General features: G+C 27.4%; 1 protein-coding gene across 1 annotated transcript; it reads right to left on the bottom strand.

The window, feature by feature from the left end:
* Positions 1-1,333: 1,333 nt before the first annotated feature.
* LOC114756370 (TMV resistance protein N-like) lies at positions 1,334-3,158 on the bottom strand. The gene is made up of 4 exons (XM_028945313.1): positions 2,667-3,158; positions 1,745-2,525; positions 1,579-1,669; positions 1,334-1,344 (listed from the first exon to the last, which is right to left on the bottom strand). The coding sequence occupies exons 1-4, from the start codon at positions 3,155-3,157 to the stop codon at positions 1,334-1,336; spliced, it is 1,374 nt and encodes a 457-aa protein (XP_028801146.1). The 5' UTR covers position 3,158.
* Between the last annotated feature and the right edge of the window lie 21,611 nt (positions 3,159-24,769).

Raw genomic sequence — 24,769 nt, forward strand, 5'->3', positions numbered from 1 at the left:
TTGGAACTCTGTTTCCCGGGTAACGAGCTAAATCACTTCCAAAAATATCATCCTTACAAGTTGAGAAATCTGAAGTCAGTGAGAAATGAGTTAATTCCTCAATAAAGCCAAGCGAACACTTATCCAACTTTACACAATTTTCGAATTCAAACAAACACCGATTGAAAACTAGAGAGTCAGAGGATACAGTCTCCAATAAAGGGCAATAGTTGGCATCTAATCCTTTAAGCATGGGAGGAAGTCCAAGTATCGACTTAAGCCTTTCGCAGCCATGTAGGTCAATGGATGTCAAGCTTGAAAGATGGCTGACGCAGGCTGGCAATGTCTCTACACCACTAAATGCCAATGATAAATATTCTAACCTTGTTAAGCACTTGATATTGCCAGGGATTTCCGACAAGTAACTGCACCCATCCAAAGTTAGTCCTGTTAAGTTACGCCAAGCATCAAAAAGGGAGCGCAGCTCCTCTGTGTGAATTTCTTGCTCGAAATTTTGAAGCTGAAACACCTCAAGATTTGTCAAGCAACACAGCTCCTCTATTGGAAGACTCCTCAATCTTTCACCCTTACCAATTATAAGACTTCTAAGCTTTGTGAAACGTCCGATTGGCAAATCCAATGTTTCAACTCTAGTCCATTCAAGAAATAATTTTTCCAATTTATTTGATGACAAACATAATTTCTTGAGGTCACAGCCCGAAACTCTGAGATCGGAGAGAGATTCTAAATGAATCTCACTTTCAAGACTCTCTAATTCATCGCAATAACTTACATTCAATTGAACAAGAGTGTGAAGAGATAAAATGGATGGATGAACACGCCTCAAACTTGAACAACAATAGAGATCTACATTTTCAAGCTTACGTGCCATAGAAAAATCAGGCAATTCCATCAATTTACTGGAGCCATGCAAATCAATTTTTCTTAGATTCACAAGATCCTGTATTAACAATGAAAATGAAAAAGAATTACCCCAAAGGCCCTAAAAAATTAAATTTTACTGAACCTATATAAAAAATAGATTAGTATATATACAATCACCTGCACTCCATCCCAAAGCTTTGTAACATTGCTTCCTTTCATTTGTAGTTCAACAAGGTTTCCAGGACAAAAGTCCAATGGCAAAGACCCCAATGGATAACAATCCCAATGAAAAATCCTTAATTTATTAGGGAAAGAGTCAAGACCAAAAGGAAGCTCTATACATGTCTTGGTTTCAAACCATTGCCTATTAAAAACTTTGAGGATTCTCAATTTTTTCATCTTCGAGAAGGTGTTTGCCCTCAGATGTAAATATTTGCTTTGAGACACATCCAGCGAAATGCCTTCAATTTCATCGATTTCCTAAACAAAAAATAAAATAAAATAAACATTGAGCTTTTTAGAAAAACTATCAAAAAATAAAAAACAGAAGAAATAAATTGAAGTATCTTTCCCTTACCTTGTCATTTTTTAACACATCACATATTTCATCTGCATCATTTAATCGACTACGAAATTGAGGATGTTTCATACATTCCTCACGAACTATTTGCTCAGCCATTTCTCGTATCAAATCATGCATTATAATGAGCTCACCTGACTTCACGAGAGCTTTATCTATAAGATTTTGTATTCCACTAACCGCTTTGAAACCACAAGCCTCTAGCACAGGAATAACTTGATCTTTCTGTTCTCCCACAAAAAAGAATGCAATGTCTAAAAATATTTGCTTGTCCATATTATCTAACCCATCATAACTCACCTTCAATCTATCCTGAATATTCTGAGGGGGATACTTTTGGAGTTTGCTAAGCTCACTTTTCCAATATGCTTCATCTCTAGAATGAAAATGGGAACCTAGAACTTCTAAAGCTAAAGGAATGCCTCCAGCCAAGGCAACTGTCAAATTTGATAGCTCTTCATATTCCTTAATGGGATGATTTTGATTGAAGGCATGCATGCTGAACAGTTCAAGTGATTCTTCTAAACTCAATTCTTTGACTTCATGTATATATTTTTCATGAATCCCTCCACTCTTAAGAACATGCTTGTCTCTACTTGTTGCAATGACTCTACTGCCCCTTCCCAAGTAAAGTTGTTGTCCAACCAGATCTTTTAGTTGCTTTGGATTGTCCACATCATCAAGTACAATTAACACTTTTTTTTGTTTCAGCCTTCTCACTGCTCGGTTCATATTTATGTCGTATTTTTTATCTAATAGCTCAAAAAAAAGTTTTTGAAGCAAAGGACTCAAACCATCAACCGTTGTTGATTCTTCTCTCACATTGTCTAAGAAACAATGACTTTCAAATTGAGACGAGAATTTGTGAAATATAGCACGAGCAAGGGTTGTTTTGCCTATCCCTCCTGGGCCCCAAATTCCAAGAACTCGAACTTCTGGCAACTCATTTTCCATTAATGATTCAACACTAGTAAAATTTTGATGAAATCCAGTGAGTTGAGATCCCAGCACAATTGAACTGTTATCTTCCAATTTTCTTAAGACATTTTCAACTATTACATTGATGAGTTCAGGTTCATTTCTAGCACATAAAAAACAAATAAAATTATTAGAGTTGCTCATTATAGAAATAATTAATGCTAGACAAAATATGACTATATTTAGATTGTTTTGGCAAACCAGAAAAAGCAGAAGAAACTAAGAATAATAAAAATAAACTTACCGAAAATGTGATGAATGATAACCAGATAAGTTTGCAGTTTTTTTCAAGGCAGATCTCCAAATTTGCAACTTTTGCACGTTGTCTTTGAACTTCTGTTCATGATGAGTGAATGCCTCCTCATAAGTGCCTCTTTGGTGCCTGACATCTGATGGATCTACGTGGTAAAAAATTGGTATCACAGTCTGCTTACCAGTTTCCTTGCATTCTATGATTTTGACAAGCTCTTCCAAGCACCACTGTGAAAAAGCATAATCTTTTGAGAATATCACCAACGCTATCTTGGATCCTTCTATTGCTTTTACAAGCGCTAATGATATTTCTTCTCCTCTTTCGAGCCTGTCATCCACATAGACATCTATGCTCTCTCGACGCAACTCATTTGTCAAATGGTTGAGGAAACCAAATCTGACGTCTGATCCTCTAAAGCTGATGAAAACTTCATAATTTCCAGAAGGAACTTGGGAAGAAGAAGCAGAAGCAAACATAGCCATTGCTTGGAGACCCAAAAAAAAAAAACAATTTAATGTTTTATAAGCTGTTGATTTTTTTCTTAAAAAGAACAAAAGAATAGCGTTTAAGTTGTTAGAGAATGAGGGAGAAAGACCATATTAATACCTTATTGGCGGGGGTCGCTAGATCAAATATGAGGTTGAAGACTTGAAGTTGATTTGGTGAGTTCGCTTGTGTTGGGAATTCAATCGGCACAATGGAATAAGGAGCATGTTAAGCCAATTGTTTACATTTAAGAGTTAAAAATCAACTAAGAAGCTGCCGGTGGAAATTTCTTCCTCAAAGTAGGCCGAAATTTCCACGAAATAATGAAAACTTGTGTCAGTAGCACTTTTTGACTCCAAGTCAACAACGCTTTTTTTTTTTTTTAATTGGGGTCTTAATTGTTTAAAAATTAGAAAATTTCAGGAAGCCATGAAAGTTGTCTCGGTATGATTTTTTTCTTCCTTGTTTTGTTTCTGATTTATAGTATGTTGAAATTTTCTATACCAACCCCAAAAAAAGAAAAGGTACTTAGAAACTTTTATGGAAGTTAGGCTTTTTTCCTGTTTAAAGTAATAATTTTTTATCAATCCAAAAATGTAAATGAAAGTAAATAGGCAAAATTTCAAAAAAATACTTCTTCAAGTTTTAAAATTTTAAATTAGTCTTGTTTGTTATACTTTAATAACAATTTACTATACCTTAAAAGTTAATAACAACACATTTTTGTAATAATTCGTAATTTGGGATGTTGAAATCCAAAAGATTTTTTTTTTTTGGGGATTCTTCTTGATTTAAAGTATGTAGAAATTTGAACAGAAATATCAAGCCTGTAAAAACTTTCATTTTTTCTTGATCATGTCATAAATCACATGCCCTACGAAAATGACTGCACAATCACATGCTTCTTTAACGATTCATTTTACGCTAGGGTTCCCAATCAAAGCTTCAACCGAGGTAATAAAAAAATCCAGGGTGTTTAGTTTTCTGTTTTAAAAATAGTCTTTTCAAAGAAAAGATGAAGTATATTGTATTTTACCATGCTAATGAAATAAATTATTCTTTCGCTTTTCATTTCACCATCTTAGGTATGTTTTTGAAAATAATAATTTAAACAGGTTTTTCTAACTATTTCCCCCGAAATTTGTGCCAAAATATTACTGTGTAGAATTGTTCAAAGAACGTAAAAATTACCAATAGAATAAAATAAGCCATAGGTTTTCCAAAATTTTTAATTTTTATATCCACATTAAAGGGTTTTTCATTTAAAAGTACGTAAAATACAAATGATTAAAAGGCGTGCTTTGATATAATCAATGGAATGGAGAATATGTGATTGTCCTCATAATCAAAGTTCAACTTATCAAAGTTAATCCCACTGTGAGCCACCTCACTCGTTTTTAACAGTAGTCATGAATCTGTGTCCATTGCTAGCGTTTCTCCAGTTGAAGGAGTGACGCATGTAATAATGGAAATGATTAGAAGAGAAAAAATTCTAAGGAAATGATCAAAAATTGAGTAAAATTATAGGTACTTATAAATTAATTTTCCATAACTTCCATCAATGTAAAATATTTGATTTGCTTATAAAAATAAAAAGAAATCAAAACATCCTTAAAAATAAGAATAAAAATACTCCTTCCAATCCTATTTATAATATCCGCCAATTTAAACTGGTTTGGTCTTTTTCGTCAGATCCTACTATTAAAAGTTATTTGAACATTAAATGAGTTTTTACCAATTTTGTCTATAATTAATTTTTTTATTATATTCTCTTTCATGTTTTATTTCATAACTAATATTTCTTTTTCTTATTTGCTCCCTCGTTAAATAAGGACATACTGGAAAAATAAAAACTTAATTTTCATATATTTATTGTTTATAACTAATTTTAACTGTTTTTTTAAATCATGTAATTTAATTAACAGGATGTTATTAAAAAGACAGGAGGAAGTAATGATTATATTAATACCTTGGTGAGAGTGTCTAAGTACCTATTTGAAACAAAATATTATTTATCAGTAAAGTCACTTGAAAAAATTAATCCAAACACCTTTTCAAATCCAATATTAGCTTGAAAAGACAAAAGTTAATTTTGCGAATTTGTTCGTGCAGACTGTTCGAGTATTCACATTGCGCCGTTGGACACCTATTATTATTATTTAAATGAACCATAAATTTTCACGAAATAATGAAAAAGTATGGTCATCAAACCTTTTCACTTTTTTGTTTAGAAGTTTCCACTAAGTGATTCCATTCACATTGTGTCGGTTTTAAATAAAGTAATCAAAAGCACTTTCACATTGTGTAGGTTTTTTTTTTGTCGTTTTCATCACATTTTTTTTCTGAAGTCTTGAAAATCCTTTAAATATAAGCCTTCCTTTTTGTTAGACTAAAATGGACAAAACATCTTCATTAATCATGAAACAACAAGCTTATTATAACAATTTATAGTGAATCGATCCTAAAACTCTTAATAGTTGTTGACGGAAATTCCTACGAAACAATGAAGTCTTTTTTATTCTAAGTAAACAAAGCTTCTTTTTTTTTGGGTTTTTATTCTTTAAAAATTAGAAAATTTCAGGAAGCCATGAAAGTTCTTCCGGTATGATTTTTTTTCTCTATAATTTCAACAAAATAGTGAAAATATATATTTGCTATTTTTTTTTGGGGTGTTTCGATTCACTTCCGAACTTTTACATAAGTTGAGACAAAAATTCTTTTATATATTTATTTTATAAGATCTTACTAAGGATTGTTTAAACATTAAATACATTATTACCAATTTTGTTCATAATTAATTTTTTTTATTCTTTTTATCCTTTATCTCATAACTGATATTTCTATCTCTTATTCACTCCCTCATTAAATAAAGATCTACTTGGGAAAAAAAATTTAATTTTTACATATTAATTACTTTTAACTAATTTTAACTAATTCTTAAACTACGTAATTTAGTTAATAGGAGGTAAGGATTATATTAATACCTTAGCGAGAGTGTCTAATTACCTATTTGAGATGAAAGATTATTTATTAGTAAAATCACTTGAAAGAATTAATCCAAATACCTACTAAAAATAAAATATTAGCTTGAAATCACTTAAAGTTATTTGGGAAAACCATATTGGAGGTACCTATACTTTTTTTCAATTTTCAATTTGGTACCTATGTGTTTTTTGTTCTTAACTAAATCTTTATTTTTCCTCTATTAACATCATTAATCCTTATGTAGAGACTAAAAATATCAATAAAACAAAGTTATAAGAGCTAATGTTGCTAAAAAGATAAAATTAAATGTTTAATTAAAGGGAAAAAAACACATAGGTACCAAATTAAAAATGAAGAGAAAGTATAGGTACTTTCAATATGGTTTTCCCAAGTTATTTTGGCGAGTTTGTTTGTGTAGATTATTTGAGTATTCACATTGTGCCAGTGGACGCCTCTTAATTTAAATGAAGTAAAAAATTTCCACGAAATAAGGAAAAAGTGTGGTCATTAAACTTTGTTTATTTTCTTTTTTGAGCTTTTATTGTCTAAAGTGATTAAAAGTTTCCACTAAGTGATTTTATTCATATTGTGTTGGTTTTCAATAAAGTAATTAAAAGCACTTTCACATTGTGTTGGTTTTTCATTTTCATCAAAATCTTTTTCTCTGAAGTCTTGCAAATCCTTCAAATATAAGCCTTTCTTTTGGTTAATTGCAAAAGAACAACCAGACTATAATGGGAAAAAAAAATTTCATTAATCATGAAACAACAAGCTTATTATAACAATTTATAGTGAATTGATCCTAAAACTCTTAAAAGCATTGGATGGAAATTTCTACGAAGTAATGAAAGCTTTTGTCCGCAGCTCTTTTTGACTCTAAGTCAACAATGCTTCCTTTTTTTGGGTTCTTATTGTTTAAAAATTAGAAATTTTCAAGAGGCCATGAAATTTCTTCAGGTATGATTTTTTTCTTCCTTGTTTAAAGTAATAATTTTTTATCAATATGTCAGAAAATTTGTTTAATATTTAAAATTTTAACATCAATATTTCTTTTAATGTATGTTATTAATGTTAGAGAACTGCAAGAAAATACTTTAAAAAATTAAGGGACTAAAATGAAATTTAGATATAGTTAGAATGAAAAAAATCAAAATAATATTGAATGCAGAAAATCATAATGATCATATTAATTCTTTATTGGGAGCATCCAAAATATGAACCTTTCTATTTCCTTGTCAATAATACGAATTCTGTGTCCAAAGAAAAAAAAATGCTTGTTTTTGGTAAATTAATTAAAAATTTCTTGTATCAGGTTTAAAAAAAGTGAGCAGAAATTTCCTCGGCATAATGAAGTTGGGTCTTTATTAACTCTTGTTGATTGAAAGTAGGCCTAAACTTCCACTAAATAATGAAATTTCCACGAAGTCAGAATGTATTTCCATTATGAAATTCTTTTCTGATTTTCTTTTGGTTTAAAAAGTACATAGAGAAGATTTCAACAATGAAATTTCAACGTTGCTTCGTTTGCTCATGAGATATCTCAAAAAGCTTGTCCCAGCTTTAATGTTGTCTTGGGCCTGTCGTCAACCACATGCTTCCTTACGCATTCATCTCCTACTTTCCAGAATGGCCCACATACGTTATTTTTCCAATCCAGATATCAAGAGTACCTAGCGCATGGAAGACGCACTGGGCTCTAAAAAAAAAAAAGCATGATTTTAGATTAATTTGATTTGCTTTATTATTGGTTATTTAGCCAGTAGTTTGACATTTAAATTTTCTAATATATATTATTTAAATTAAAAATTTGATGATTTGATGATTTTAAGAAATCTTTTTATATTTAATTCTCTTGGGTGAGATCTTATTGCAGTTTTTCCTAAATTTTATATAATTTCCCTAAATTTCATTTCACAATTTTAGATATGTTTTTTTTTCAGCATAATGATTTAAACACATTTTCTTAATTTTGTTTCAAAACTTGTTCTGAAAATTTACTCCAAGCCATAGATTTTTTTCTAAATTTATAATTTTTGTATCCATGGTAAAGAAATAATTGAAAGTAGTATTTTGCCATATATATTTTTTTCAAAAAATAACTAATGTAACTTATTTTTTATTTATGCAAATTAATTATATATCTTCTATATTTAAAACCAGAAAGAATAATTAATAATAATTGAGCATCAGTAATAAAATTAGTAAATTACTGACATAAGAGTGAAGTTATGTCTTGTCTACGTTCCTTTTTTTTCCCTTTCATTTACAAGAAAATATTTTATATGGTAACTTTTGTTAATACAGAGAAGTAGTTGAAATCCTAAAAGTGAAAGAATAGAAAGAAAATATGCTGCTATTTTTAAAATAATTGAAATATTAAATGATTGCGTGTGATTTACAACATTTCTTATTTGCTTTCATCATTTTTTTTCCCTTTCGTTTATGTCAAAACTTTACATGCAATAAATTTTAGAGAAAATTAATTTGTAATTCTCTATAATTTTCAACTCACATTTTCTTTTGTTTTATAATCCACCTGTTCCCTGGGTGGAATAGAGAAGATGTAATTCTCTTGTTGAATGTCGCTCAGGAATCTGTTCGTCCTTAGCAAACTTTTTCTCAAGTTGAAGGAGGGAGGCATGTAACTGAAATAATTTGAAACAATTGATTAAAATAAAAACAATTCTAGGGACCAACTTAAAAATTGAATAAAATTATAAGGACTTATAAATTAATTTTTTTTTGTAAATTTCATCCATTTAGAAAATTTGATTTGGTTATAAAATTAAAAAGAAAATCAAAATGATGTTCAATTTTGATTCGGTTTTTTTAATAGGGTAGTTAATTAAGTACTCTAAATTTTTAATATTCATGTTCAATTTTAGAAAGCTATGTGATGTTATTTGAACATATATATGACTTCTTTGAAATGTGATTGGATACAAATGTGTTTGAAAAAATATTGGTTTTTTTTATAATTTTACCTTTATTATATTGTAGGTACTCAGTATTGAGAGAAATGTGCTTCAAATTATATTTAGAAAGCTTGAATTGAATATTACAATCATCCTAATATTGTAAGTAATATTTCATCACTACTACAAATGTTTTTTTTTAATAGTCTTATTCTCAGCCATAGAAGATATTAATTTTCTGTTAGGATGTTTATTTTTTCCCTCTAAGTTAGAATGCTATTAAATTTTTTGGATTTAAAACTTTCTTTGTGTTAATGACTAACCTAGGTTGTTTAATTATTTTTGCTTAACATAATTTTGTTCTGCTAAATTGTTGTCACTTTTGTAGTTTGCTTTGGTTCTACTTCATACGTAGAATTGCAGGTTAAATAAAAACTAACAATGTAAATTTTCACTAATGTTTTTAAAATATATATATTTTTATTTGTCTGCTCTAAAGTAGAACAGACAAATACGCTCCATATTCGTTTATTTGAAAACAGAGAAATATATAATTACTATTTATGTCTCTTTTATTAATATTTCCTCCAAACAAAAAAGAAACTTCAAGAATAGACAAAATAATATATTTTATAGTAGTAAAAATAAAAAGAATAGTGATTATATTAATACCTTAGCCAGAGCATCTTTGTGCCTATTTGGAAAACAGCACAATTAATTTAAAAAAATTTATATATTTCATTCGACAAAATTCCTGTTGTATATTTATCTCATATGACTTAAAATCATTTGAAAAAAATTAACCAAACAACTGCCAAAACCAAATATTAGCTTGAAAAAGTTAATGTGGCGAATTCGCTTGTATTGACATGTTGGGTATTCACATTATGTCTGGGAACATCTCTTGTTTAAAGTAGGCGTAAATTTTCAAAAAATAATGAAAAATGTTTGGTCATCAAACACTTTCTGACTCTGACTTAAAAGTACCTTTTTTTTACCTTTTTTTTATTTGTCTAAAGCAATTAAAAGATTCCATTAAAGTGATATTATGTTCAATGTGTTGGTTATTTATTTTTATCAAAGTCTTTTTTGTCTAAAATCTTGAAAATCCTTCAAATACAAACCCTTTTTTTTTCCTTCTTGTCAATAATATGAACTCGGTGTCCAAATAAGAAATGCTTCATTGTTGTTTCTGGTTCAACGTAATTAAAAAAAAATTGTCCAAATTAAACAAAGGAAAAAGAAAAAAAAGGTAAGCAGAAATTTCGACAAAATAATGAAAATACATTGTTTCTAGGTCTTTTAGAGCCTGTTTGGAATGACTTATAAGTAGCTTTTCAATTATGATTTACAGAATACAAAATAAATAATTAAGATAAGTTTTGTCTCGACTTACGTAAAATATGTTTGTAAGTGCTTTTAAACATGATCCCAAATAGTTCCTTAGAGGTCTTTGGATTAACTTCCTAATGTTTACATAAGTTGAAACAAAAAAATTTTTTATATACTTATTTTGTGTATCATAAAATTACTTTCAAGAAGTTAATCCGAATATCCTATAGTAAAAAATACTTTAATTTTCTGGATTACAATGAAAAGTACTCCTCCGGTCCTTAATATAAGACCCATTTAACTAATTTGATTAGATTAAGAAAGTTAAGTAAGTTAGTTAATTATAAGAAATGTGACACGTTTTTCCTAAAATACCATAATCATCTTTCTTAATACCCCTCTTCCTCTTTTACTTGATTATGGTTGAGGGAGTATCCATAGAGGTAATTTAGATAAAATTGATAAATATGATAAATAAATCTTATATTTAGGATCAAAACCAACTCTATAATTGAACCATATATTAAGGACTGAAGGAGTATAATATTTGAAGTAGGATTTTTTGCGAAGATGCAGTCAAAGAAACAACAAGAGGTACTCTCTCAGGATTCTTTTTATAATATCTGAAATTTTGAATTGGTTTGATTTTTTTTTATAAGATCCTGTTTAGGATTGTTTAAACATTAAATGTATTTTTATCAATTTTACCTCTAGTTAATTATTTATAAACCCCCTCAGGATTCTTTTTATAATATCTGAAATTTTGAATTGGTTTGATTTTTTTTATAAGATCCTGTTTAAAATTGTTTAAACATTAAATATATTTTTATCAATTTTACCTGTAATTAATTATTTATTCTCTTCTCTCATCTTTTTTCTCATATTACATTTTCTTTTATCATTTACCTCAATGCTAGTATTTCTCTATCATTTTTTTTCTTATTAAATAAGGGCATACTTGGAGAAAATTTTAATTTTTTTTACATATTTATTACTTTTAACTAATTTTAACTTTTTAAATTAAATCACGTAATTTAGTTAAAAGGATTTTATAAAAAAGACCAAAAGTCGTATATAAAAATAATCAATATTAATATAATGAGATAACATATAAATAATTAAGATTAACATATAAAACATTTATTAAAATTTGGGATATATTTTAAGCATATCCTGTAAATTGGATTAGTCCACTATCGTATAGATAAAATAGAAGATAGGTGTTAATAATTACTGAGAATATTTATTATATATATGGTTAAGGTTGATTCAGCATTTTAAAATATTTTTTCATGTGCATTCATCATTCTAAAATATTTTGTATTTTATTTGGCACCCTAATTTTTTTTGTGCGTCTATCACCTTAAAGTATTTTTGTCTTGTAATTTTCCTTTGAATTATTAAATTTTTTTAGGAATAATTTTTCTTTTAAAATATTTTTCTAGGAGCAATTTTAATATCATTGTTAAGTCCTAAAAGAATATGTTAACTGAATGTGTATCAGGTACCCTAGAGTATTTTTCAATATCTTCTAAAATGTTGAACGGGAAAAAATATTTTAGGATGATGAGTGAATTACAAAGCATTTTACATTGCGGATACATCACATATCTAAAAAAATACTTGAATGTGTATGATCATATTTAACATTTTATTATACTACCTCCAATTTTAATTATAAGATCTTATTTGTAGTTATAGTCTACAAATAAGATCTTATAATTAATACTAGAGGTAGTATCTCACAATTCAATGACTAAAGTTCTTCGAAGAACCAAGTCTAATCTAACAGGAACAAAATTATTTACGTTCATTTTTACCTTACAGTTGTGCGGAAAGATTAGATGTAGCAAATTTTATCAATGTGAAAAATCTTATTTTCTTTGCCAACGGTAAATAATCTTATTGAAACATTCCGAAACTATAAAATAAAAGAATATAAAAAATATGTTCCTATTTCAGGAAAAAAAAACAAAATTAGTGTGAAAGATTGACTTTGTTTTTTTTTTTTAATTTTATGACAATTGGCAAGCATTAGCTCTAATTAACAAATTACGAATGTAGAAACTAATGTTTATAATTGAAGAAATAATACTTAATAAAAAAACTATAGCGACTGATTAAAAATTAAGTAAAACTATAATAACGGATTAATTTTTTAAAAAATATCAACTGCACAATTTAGGGTCCATCTGGTATAATGAAAATGTAAAGGATAAAAACAAAAAAAAGGAAAATCTATGATTTTTGATCGCAGCCAACAAGTTCAGATGCCAATTTTTATGGGAATTAAATTTAATGCTGGACATAATTTTCTCTTATACATGGGAATGCTGCTTTTCACTCCTTTTGATAAATTTACCCCCTAAAATTACAAAGAAAAACTCTTTGCGAGACCAATTTTGAAGCTTCGAGACCCCAGTGTTCAGTTTAACTCAAAAATGGTTAATCTCATGTTAAAACATGGGCAAACACCACTCTAACAAAAACAAAACACATGGGCAAGCAAAATTGAATAGACATTAAAAAAAACTATTACTTCCGACCCTTAATATAAGAGTCAGATAACTAATTTATGAATATTAACAAAATGAGTTAAGTTAGTTATTTATAATAAATAAGATTGTTTTTATTAAAATACCATTACTAAATATAGGTATTGAAAACAATCCTTGCAATTACTATAAAAATTACTTTGAAACAAAATAGATAAATATGAAAAACAAAATAAATTGATATATTATATTCAAGATCAAATTAAATATATAAGTAATTTTTATATTAAAAATCAGTGTTTGTAGCGTAATGGAAGCAACCCATAATTTCACGCTATTAAGCTTCAAGCTTTGAAAGTAAGCAACTCAACAGGCTGTCACCAATTTCAATAACTGTTGAGAATATTCATTATATCTCACAATAATTGTTTTAAAGACCCGGAATAAAGTGGGACTTGGGTTTTATAAGTCTAAATGAGAAAATATTACTTCCGTTTCTATTTATAAGATCTTGTTTGTAGATTATAAATGAGGCTTTATAATTAAAATCGGAAGTAGTATTGTATGTAGTAGTTTTCGTCAATGTAAAAAATCTGATTGAAAGTAGGCCTTAACTTCCACTAAAAATTCTGATTAAAGTACAGACAAATTTTAACAATGAAATTTCAAGGTTCCTTCGTTTGCTTTGAGATACGTCAAAAGGGCTGTACCAGCTTTTGTATCTTCTTGATCATGTTGTCATTCACGTGACTGCACAATGACATGCTTCCTTGCCCATTCATTTTCTCCTTTATCGAATGGCCCACATATGTTATTCCCCCCAGTGGAAACGACGTCAAGAGTAACAAGAACGGCAAACGGGTGGAGCCTTGAAAAAATAATTTGACGCTTTAGTTTGCTAATATATACGATTTTTAATGTTTTTGTTACTTTTTAATTTGTCTGCAAAATTAAAGAAAAGATAAAGTATATTATATTTTCATCAACAATGATCATGCTAATAAAGTAAACTGTTCTTTCACTTTTCATTTCACCGATATGTTCTTAAGGTTATGTTGAGTTGTTGGGTATTCACACTCGGTTGAGCATAAATTTCCCCGAAATAACGAAAAGGTTTAGTCATCAAACACTTCTTGACTCCAAGTCAAAAGCGCTTTATTTTTTTTAATTGTATAAAGTAATTAAAAGATTTCGTTAAAGTGATTTTATTTTCACTACGCTGGTTATTTATTTAGAAAAATTACCATAAAGTTTCTAAAAAAAATTAATTACAAAAAAATCTAAATGACAACTGAGCAATATAAATCAGTTATTATTTTTTACACTAAAACTTATCATTACATGGATCTAAGATGTTAATGAACTTTAAGGTAATTAAATACCTTTTTTGGAACCTGAATACAATTCCCCCTATTTATTTTCATCAAAGTATTTTTGTCTAAAGTCTTGAATATCCTTCAAATACAAACATTTTTTTCTTTTTTACTTCTTGTCAATCATATGAACCCGGTGTCTATATAAAAATGCTTTGTTTTCGTTTCTGATTCAACGTAATTAAAAAAAAAAATTGTCCAAACAAAGGAAAAGGAAAAAAGGTAAGCAGAAATTTTAACAAAATAATGATAATATATTTTTACTAGGTCTTTTAGAGGTGTTTGGATTAATTTTTCAAAAACATTTTTATCTAAGTTGAAATAAAATTCTTTTCACTTACTTATCTTATGTATCATAAACTTTCAAAAAACAATTCAAATACCCATCCATCAATAATACTTTAGAGCCCTTTTGGTACACTGAACATCTTGCAATGAAAAAGAAAAATATTGATTATTCATAGATTGCGCTCGTTTGGTTGCAACATTTTCCTACAATTCATTTTCGGCAGTGCCAAATTTTTCGTTATAAAAGGGAAGATCTCCCACCAAATTTGGTGGGAACTGATTTTCCATTACAGGCAGAAAAAAGCGAAAGATCAAACTGCTCTTCAATTTGAATAAAATGCTCAGTATTTCATCTTCGCCATTACAGTCACTGTTGATTTGCTCAGCCAACACATACGGATTGACCAACAAGTGTAAACCTTCATTCAGTAAGATTTTTAACAACATTCACCTTAGTAAAAAATGCTAGACATGATTTTTTAAATTTGATTCAAAATCTGGAGAGGAAAAACGTTTTTGACCCTTACTCACTATTTTTCATAACTTTAAAATTACAAAATGTTTTTTAATGAAATTTGTTTTAGCTTTGACCTTTGATATTATTATAATATCTCACAAACTATAAACACTTTTAAAGTGAAATTTGTTTGATATAAATATAGATTCAATAAGTTTTTTTTTAATGATATCTGTCTAAAATAATTTAATTTTGAAGCATTATTGTGATTTTTTGAAAACGTTATTTGTGACTTTTGCTCACCATCTTGAAAATAAATTTCAAAATATAAAGAGTTTATAAATGGGTTTTGTTGCATTAAAAACTAAACTTCAAAGTTTTTTCAATGATAAATCATTTGACCCATTTAAATTTAAAGTAACAAAAATATGTCATCTAAAAATTCATATTTTAATTAAGTTTCTTTATATCCACTAGATTCATAGGTTATTTGGTAACATGGTGAAATTGCATAATTTCATCCAATCAAACATAAAATTTTTTATCAATTTATTTTTCATTCCAGTCTTTATCAAACATGCCATTACTCATAAATTTTTCATTTCATTTCTTTTTATTCCAACCAATTCTTTCTACTAAACAGGTCCTTGATTTTTTTGGATTACAGTAAATAGTGCTCTTTTCATCCTTTTTTATAAGTAACCTTAGACTAAATCATTGAGATCAAAAAATTAGTTGAAATTGATTAAAGACAATAAATGCGTAAAAATTAAAAGTTTTTTCTCTAAAATACTTTTATTTATGGGGGAGAAAGTATAAGAAAGAGAATAAAAAAATTTATTATAGCAAAGAGAATTATGAAAGAGAGACAATCTGTGTTGGAAAGAGATTATAATAAAATATAATTTTTAGAACATTTATTATCTAGGAAATGATGTTTTAGGAAAAAAATAAATATATTAACTTTTAAATAAATCTTTAATAGGGGAAAATAGAAAATTTGTTACAAAAATATAAGAGAACTTGCTACTGTTACTTATATTTATAGATAAAAAGATGATGGTAATTGTTGCCTATGAAAAGGTAACGAGAGAGCATACCATTTGAAGTAGGATTTTGCATAAAGAAGTAGTGAAAAAAAACTAGAGAGAGTTAATGAGAGAAAAAGTAAGTTCCATCAGGCTCTTTTTTAAAACATCCTAAAAGTTTAATTGGTTTAGTTTTTTATAATACTTTATATAGAATTGTCTAGATATTAAATATATTTTTTACTAATTTTACTCCTAATTAATTATCTATTCTCTCTTTTTTTTCCCCTTATATTACCTTTTCTTTTATCATTTATCTTATTTCGTTCTCTTTTTTTCTCTTATTAAAAAAAGTTTGTTATGAATATAATAATATCTTTGTAGATGTTCTTATATCTCCCACTATATTCAATATCTCCTATAATCTTCAATATCTCCCATTATCTCTATACCCCATAATTATTTCTTATTATTATGTAATCTGTAGATTTTCTCAAAGATGTAAAGCTATGCCCATAAATAGAGGTCATATATCATGTATTTAGCACTCTTGAATGGGATGAGAAATACTCTCTCTTGTTGATCCTCTCTTCCTCTTTATTATTTTTCACCATTTCTTCTTTATTTATAACACGTTATCAGTATGAAACTCTAATCAAAGTAGGTATGACATACCTTTCAACACCAATATAATTTTAGATCATCATCTCTATAATTTCTCTATAGTATCTTTTGCTCTATTCAAATAAAAATATCTCAAGCTCACATATATAGTGTTTCGGAGTATCCGTATCCCTATTCAATTTATCTAGGATAATCTAAGCTATTATATGGAATTAAAAGGATTATCTATTGTTGTTTTAAACATCGGGTTCCATGACTAAGATTTGATATTATTATTACTTTATATTTTTGTACTACAAGTTATTTTTTATACAAATATTGTACCTTTTGACTTACTTGTGATATGAGAAATTTGCTTTTATCTATTTCTTAGTGACCTAATGTCACTATCTTCAATGAAACCTGAAGTTTTATCAATATTTTTATACATCCTTAGTGACCTAAAGTCAATAACTTTGATAGTACTAGGAGTTCCAATTAATACTTATGATTACATATGATTAATGCCCAAATTGAAAGAACTTGAGGGAGTAATTCTTAGAAAGCTTAAATGCTAGCAATAAATAGCAAGATATGTTTTGGAGCCAAAAGGCCATAAAATGTGGGGACAAACTCTTAGATAGCTCTAATGCTGACAATAAATATGAATTCAATTGATACTTGAAGTCTCCCTAAAAAATTATTGTTAGATTTATTATTGAGATCGGAGATATATTTATCCATATAAATTTTGATTTTCTATCTCTTGAAATTAAATGGCCATTGGCCATCATATTTATGTTACGGATGGAAGTCATACAAATTTGATTTTCTATGCTATCGCCAGAAATCACACGACTTTGAATTTCTATCTTATTAAATTGCTAGATATCATGTAGCTTTAATTTTTTATTTTATATAGCTAGAAGACATATATTTAATTTTTTATCTTGAGATTAAATTGCCAAAAACTACATATATTTGATTTTTTATTTTGAGATTAAATGGTTACAAGCTATATATATATATATACACACATATATTGATTTTTTATTTTATTAAATGGCTACAAGCCAAATAGTTTTGATTTTGAGAAAGATCATTACGTGATTTATTTAAAAAAAATTAAAATTATAGTAAGTCGACTTTTTGAAAACTACAAATAATATAGCCTAGAAGGGTAATAGTTTAAATACTTTATATTACCATAAACTCTTGATTATAGTAAATGATGCCATGGTGTGTTTGTTTAAGAGATTATTGCTCATCAGATAAAAGTATGTGTGTGTATCATATTTCTTACTTTTATTAGACTTTTATTTATTTAAAGTCTTGGCTTTATTTTTATGATTATAATTACCCAAAATTGATATCAATTAACTTAATGGGTTGGTAAGCACAATAATAAAGTAGCTAGTAGCTACATTAATTTTAAATAGTTTCAATTAAGGATGTGTATGAGGCCTGCATGCCCAATATACCCATCTGAGCTTGCAAAAAAAGCACCCAGTCCAACCCAACCCAAAAATAAGCTGCCCGAACAAAAATGGGCATTTTTGAGCAGGACTGATTCATGGGCAGGGCCAGGCCACGAGTAGGATATGCTGCCATGCTCATTTGGCCTTGTCCAAAAAAATATGTAATTATATATATTATAATATATAATATAATATTATTTTTAGCAATTATCCCTTTTTATTTGGCTAAAAAAATTAGGTAACATTAGAGAAAATAAAAGGAACATAAAAATTAAAATTATAAAAAAAACCAAATATATAAATATAAGATTAAATATGCTAAATTGTTTCTAGTCAAATTTCCTTCTTTTCCTCTTACCTCCAATTCTTTTTTTTCAAAAAACAACTAAAACCACCTTTCAAATCTTGTGCTGTTGCATGACTATAAGAATGTGCCAACTATATAAATGAACTATAGAATTAGCTCAGTTATTAAATGTTTTAATTATTAAATATTTTTTTACCTTTCATAAGAAATCGAAGGGTAAAGAACAAGACCACATAAGCCTTGCATGTATGAATGATTGAGTCATTCGTGATAAGAGGGAGGTGATGTTGGATAAGTAGGAATTTGAAAACTAAAGGGGTAAGATGAATAAGAGTTATAGATGGTCTATGAATAATCTTTTGTAATATCTAGCTTGATTCTTTGTAAATCCTTTCGAATTTGTGACAATTCTTACTTCTTTCTAGTGAATTCTGGTCCAATGTATCCTTTCTCGATAAATTGTTTCAAATCTGCATTGAGTTGATAAACCTGAGAAGTCAAAGTCATATAAAGCTGTTTGACTTGATCAGAGACTTGGTCAAGCCTGCTTGTCCTTGCAATCAAAAGAGAATCGATAAATTTAGTTTTTATCTCAGTCTTTATTAATTCAGAGTAAAAATAGATAGTAAACCTATTTTTTAAAAATTATTCTTTGGTTTGGTTTTATCCGACCACGTCGGAAAACCGACTTTGTAAAGAGAGAGAGACAAGTTTGGTGACCACACTTTTTCATTATCTCGTAGAAATTTATGCTTGGTTTAAGTAAGAGGTGCCCACCGACACAGCGCGAATACTCAAGGTGTCCGCATAAACAAACTCGTCAAATTAACTTTTAAGTCTTTTCAAGCTCATTTTTTCAAGTGATTTTACTAATGAATAATGTTTTGTCTCAAGTAGGTACTTAGACACTAGCAAAGGTATTAATATAATCTTTTTTTTTTACTTTTAAGATCATTTTGATTTTCTTTTTATTTTTATGAGAAAATCAAATTTTTTACATTGATAAAGTTATAGAAAATTAATTTATAAGTCTCTATAATTTTACTAAATTTTTAATCATTTCCTCAGAATTTTTTTGTTTCCTTTAATTGTTTCCATTATTATATGCGTCACTCCTTCAACTTGAGAAACGTTAACTAAGGACATAGATTCATGACTATTCCGTCGGGTCTAATTTACATGTTTTAACTTTAGGGAGAGACGTGGTTATAAGTTTTAATTTAGTGTTTGTCTTAATATTTAATAAATTTTTTTAATTTTATTCTTAATTATTTATTCTCTCTCATTTGTTATTATCTCTCTTATCATATTTCCCTATTTTTTTTTATTATTTTTATCATTTATCATATGAATATATTTGAAAATAAAAGTATATTTTCAACTTATTTATTACTTTTAGCTAATTCTAACTAATTATTCATTATTTATGAATTAATTATTTAAATTTTATAATAAAGAGTAAAAAAGGAGAGGCTGCTGACAACTGGATTAACTTTGATAAGGTGAACTTTGATTATAAACACAGTCACACATTCTTCATCCCATATCAAGGTACTCTTTTTAATTATTACCTCATATTGTTAATATAAAATTTCGTTTGATTTTTATTTTGATCTTAAATATAAGACCCTAATCTATTCTATTTTTTATATTTATTCATCTTTTCCCAATATAGTCCTTCTAATAATAGTAGTTCTAACTAATAAATTTAATTAGAAAAGATAAGATTTACTTATTACAAATAACTAACTTAACTTATTTTCTTAATCTATTTAAATAAGTCAATCAGTTCTTATATTTAGGACGGGAGGTAATATTTGTGTCATATTTTACGCACTTTTTTTAATTAAAAAGCATTTAATATGGATACAAAAATTATAAATTTAGAAAAACCTATGGCTTATTAATTTGATTCTATTGGTAATTTTTCCGTTCTTAGAACAATTCTGCACAGTAATATTTCAGAACAAGTTCTGGGAAAAAAGTTAGAAAGACCTGTTTATATTATTATTTTGAAAAACATAACTAAAATGGTGAAATGAAAATTAGGTTATCGTTGATGAAAATATACTAAACTTCATCTTTTCTTTAATTTTGCAGATTAAAAAGTAACAAAACATTCAAATATGTTACAATTTTTCTATTTTCTAGAATAAATCTTGGGAAAATTGTAATAAAATCCCATCCAAGAGAATTAAATAAAACAAAGTCTCTTGAAATCATTAAATTATTTTAAAATCTTAAGGGACCTCATTGCAAAATATTTTATTTGTTTAATTACCAAATTGTTCTTTTTTTTTTTAATTTTGCTTTGACAACTGAAAGAGCAGTCATTAACAATTTAAGGTATAATTATTAACAACTATCACGACAAGTATTGACAACACATTTTTTAGCATATCACAAAAGTGTGATGCATGAGTTGTCAATGGTTACCGCGATAGTTGTTAATCTTTACCGTTTAAGTTGTTAATGATTGCTCTTTCAGTTGTCAATGCAAAAATTTAAAAAAAGATAATTTGATAATTAAATAAATATAATCTCTTACAATGAGGTCCCATAGGACTTTAGAAAATTGATAATTTTAAGGGATTTTTTTGTATTTAATTTTTTTGGGGGACTTGCTTGCAATTTTCTCTTCTTCCATTGAGAACCTTTTTTTTTTTTCCTCTCTCTCTTTTCCCGAATTTCCTTTGGGTTTAAAGTATACGTAGAAATTTGGCAAAACCATATTGGAGGTACCTATACTTTTTTTTAATTTTCAATTTGGTATCTATGTGTCTTTTGTTCTTAACTAAATCTTTATTTTTCCTCTATTAACATCATTAATCCTTATGTAGAGACTAAAAATATCAATAGAACAAAGTTATAAGAACTAATATTGCTAAAAAGATAAAATTAAATGTTTAATTAAAGAGAAAAAAACACATAGGTACTAAATTAAAAATTGAGGAAAAGTATAGGTACCTTCAATATGGTTTTCCCTAGAAATTTCAACAAAGCCTGTCCCAGCTTTTATTTTGCGCGTCAGATATCTGAAAAGCCTATCCCAGCTTTTATCTTGTCTTGGTCATGTCGTCAATCAGATGACTGCACAATCACATGCTTCCCTGGGCCGTTGTCCCTAGTCCCTACTGATTCTTTTTCTACTTTCTAGAATGGCCCACATACATTATTTTCCCCAATCTAAACGTCAAGAGTAACAAAGAGGATACAGTGAAGACAACCTGAACAGAATGGCTGATCCAACTCAAAAACTGGCAAATCAGTTGGTGGTTCGATGTGATTTGTGCGTTGAGCCCGTCAAAAATCAAACAGCTAGCAAATTGGTCAAACCGGAAGTGAATCAGTAAAAATCAGTATGAATAGATAATGAACAATTTTGAAAGATTATGAATAGATAATCAAACAGCTAGCAAATTGGTCATTTAACTCTTAATATCTCGATTATTATAGATTTGAATAAATTTTAATAAAAATTTTGGTATTAATAATTATTAACTTTAGTTATTAAAAAATCTTAAAGATCAAAATTCATAATAATATTGTATTTTGTTGTTAAAATCAAATTATTGTTATGTTTACTTGTATTTTCTTATTAATGATTATTAATATTATTGTATTTTATTTTTAATTAAATTATATTATTTTAATGTGGTCAGTTTTATCAGGAGTTAACCTCAGTCTAATTTATTGACCATTGATTACTATTTTAATTAGTTTAGTGTCCGATCTGGTCTCATTTAATATGTAAGAATAGAAGATGGGCTGAACTTTAAAAAAAAAAAGAGGCATGATTTGAGACTAAGCAGATTTTTAGGTCTGGGCCGTTTAAATATGATCCAGTCTAGAGTCGGCTCGTTTAATCCCGTATGTTATATTTTATCATTTGATGTATGTTTTAACTACGTTGATAATTATATTTGTTCATTTTTTATTTAGTTAGTATTTGCTTGAAATTGTTTTAGTCTTTTGTAAATTATATGATCTATCATGATGCAAAAATATTAAAATATTTATACATGATTTGATTTGTTTTATTTTCGGTTGATTAAACATTAATTTAATACTTTAGTTTGCTAATATATATGATTTAAATTAAAAATTTTAGTTTGCTAATATTTGCTAATACTAAATCTTGATAAGTGGAAAGAGTCAGATGTTTTTAGAAAATTAAAAATTTAATTTTTGTCCTCTTGGGATAAGATTTAGACATTATAATTTTGTTCTTATTTATATTTGGCAAGAAATGGCTTCTAAGATATGTGAGTTTGTAGTATCAATTAATTTTTTTATAAGTTTTCTCAATCATAATTTACAGAAATTGTATACGCTTTCGAGCTTAATGGTATATAATTTATTGAATGCAATTGAAACCTGAATATTGTTGATTTGTTACTTAATTTTGATCATGTTTATGTTTAAAATTAGGAATTTTATTATATTACTTTTATTTCTTCGAGAAAGATAAAAAATGGTGAAATATTATGATCAAACGGGCATAAAACACGCATGCTACTCCTGAGCTCGTGTGTTCTACGGCCAAGCTTCGAAAAACATGATATTTTGGAGATGATGGGCTTTTGAACCGACTCATTTAAACCCTAGCTAGTGAAGGGCCAATCTTGTAAGGCTGGATTAACCAGTTTTAGGTTGTTTAGTTATCTGATTTGCAAATTATTTTTTAAAAACAAGAAAATTAAAGAAAATGTGTTTTCAGCTGTGTATTCTGAAAAATGAAAAAAAAACTTAAAATTATTCTGGAAAATAGAAAAACTATAACATATTTTTAATGTTTTGTTACCTTTTAATATGCAAAATTAAAGAAAACATAAATTATATTTTCATCAACAATAATCATGCTAATAAAGTAAATTTTTCCTTCCCTTTTCATTTCGCCATTTCAGATATGTTTCTTTTTCAAAATAATGATTCAAATACATTTTTAAATTTTTTTCCTCAAAACTTGTTCTAAAAAGTTACTCCAAGCCATACGTTTTTCTAAATTCATAATTTTTGCATTCATATTAAGGAGTTTTTAATCAAGAGGGTACATAAAATCCAATAAAAATAATTAAAGTAAGTATTTGGATATAATCCAGGGTTAGGGTACAAATTTTTCATGAAAGTTTTCACTCTGGAACTTTGGGTACCTAAAAGTTTTTTTGAGAGCAAATTTGTTTTTGAAGTTTGAAATTGTAGCAATATCACCTACTCTTGTCAAATATTAACGTTGAGCATTAAAATAGTGACATTGTCCATTAACACTTTTAATGACAAGAGGCAATATTGCTACGATTTTAAATTTTTAGAGCAAATTTACTTCCACAAAAACTTCCAGATGTCCAGTGTTTTGGAGTAAAAACTTTCAAGGAAAATTTATATCTTAATCCTATAATCAATAAAATTTTTAAAATACCTCATGTAACTAATTTTTTAATTTTATGCAAATTAATTATATATTTTCTATATTTAAAATCAGAAAGAATGATTAATGATAATTGAGAATCAGTAATAAAATTACTGGCATCGGAGTGAAGTTGTCTATGTAATTTACAGGCTTGTCTACGTTCTTTTTTTCTCCTTTCATTTACAAGGAAATATTTTATGTAGTCACTTTTGTTAATATAAAGGATCTAATTGAAAAATAAAAAGGATCTCATAAAAATAAAAAAAATCGTCATATTATGATTTTTAAAATAATTGAAATATTAAAAAAAACTTCTAGAAACCAAATTAAAAATGGAGTAAAATTATAGGAACTAATTTTCCACAACTTTTATCAATGTAGAAAATTTGATTTGGTGATAATTAAAATAAGATTAAAATCAAAATGATCACAAAAGAAAAAAAGATAATGATTATATTAATACCTTGGCCAGAGCAACTAAGTGCCTATTTGGGGAACAGCACAATTAAATTAAAAAAATATACATTTTATGAGGCATAACTCTTGTTATATAGTTATCTTATACGGCATAAAATTGGTAAAATCAAATGTTGGCTTAAAAAAAAACCTTTAGGTTTGGTTATATTGACTTGTTGAGTATTCAAAACCGTCTAGTAGAAAGAATTGGTTGGAATAAAAAGGAATGGAAAAAAATGGAATGCAATGGAATGAAATTTTTTGAATAATAACATGTTTGCTAAGCACTAGAATGAAAAATGAGTTGATGAAAAAATTTATGTTTTGTTAGATGAAAATAGATTGAAAAATTGTGTAATTTTACTATGTACTTAATGAAAGAATATAATATTATTAAATAAATATGATTTTTAAACTTATAGAGTAATAATATTATTAAAAAATCAATAATTCAGGTAAATAAATGAATAAAAATATTAAT

Source organism: Neltuma alba, unplaced genomic scaffold (assembly GCF_004799145.2).
Source record: "Neltuma alba isolate B1F8T4 unplaced genomic scaffold, ASM479914v2 tig00010389_pilon, whole genome shotgun sequence".
NCBI lineage: Eukaryota > Viridiplantae > Streptophyta > Magnoliopsida > Fabales > Fabaceae > Neltuma > Neltuma alba.

Bases quoted from the DNA above. Each gene is read 5' to 3' on its own strand.
- LOC114756370 (XM_028945313.1), bottom strand. From the start codon at position 3,157: ATGGCTATGTTTGCTTCTGCTTCTTCTTCCCAAGTTCCTTCTGGAAAT. The intron at 2,526-2,666 runs GTAAGTTTATTT...TTTATGTGCTAG, and splicing joins TATCATTCATCACATTTTCG to AAATGAACCTGAACTCATCA. The intron at 1,670-1,744 runs GTGAGTTATGAT...GTGGGAGAACAG, and splicing joins ATATTCAGGATAGATTGAAG to AAAGATCAAGTTATTCCTGT.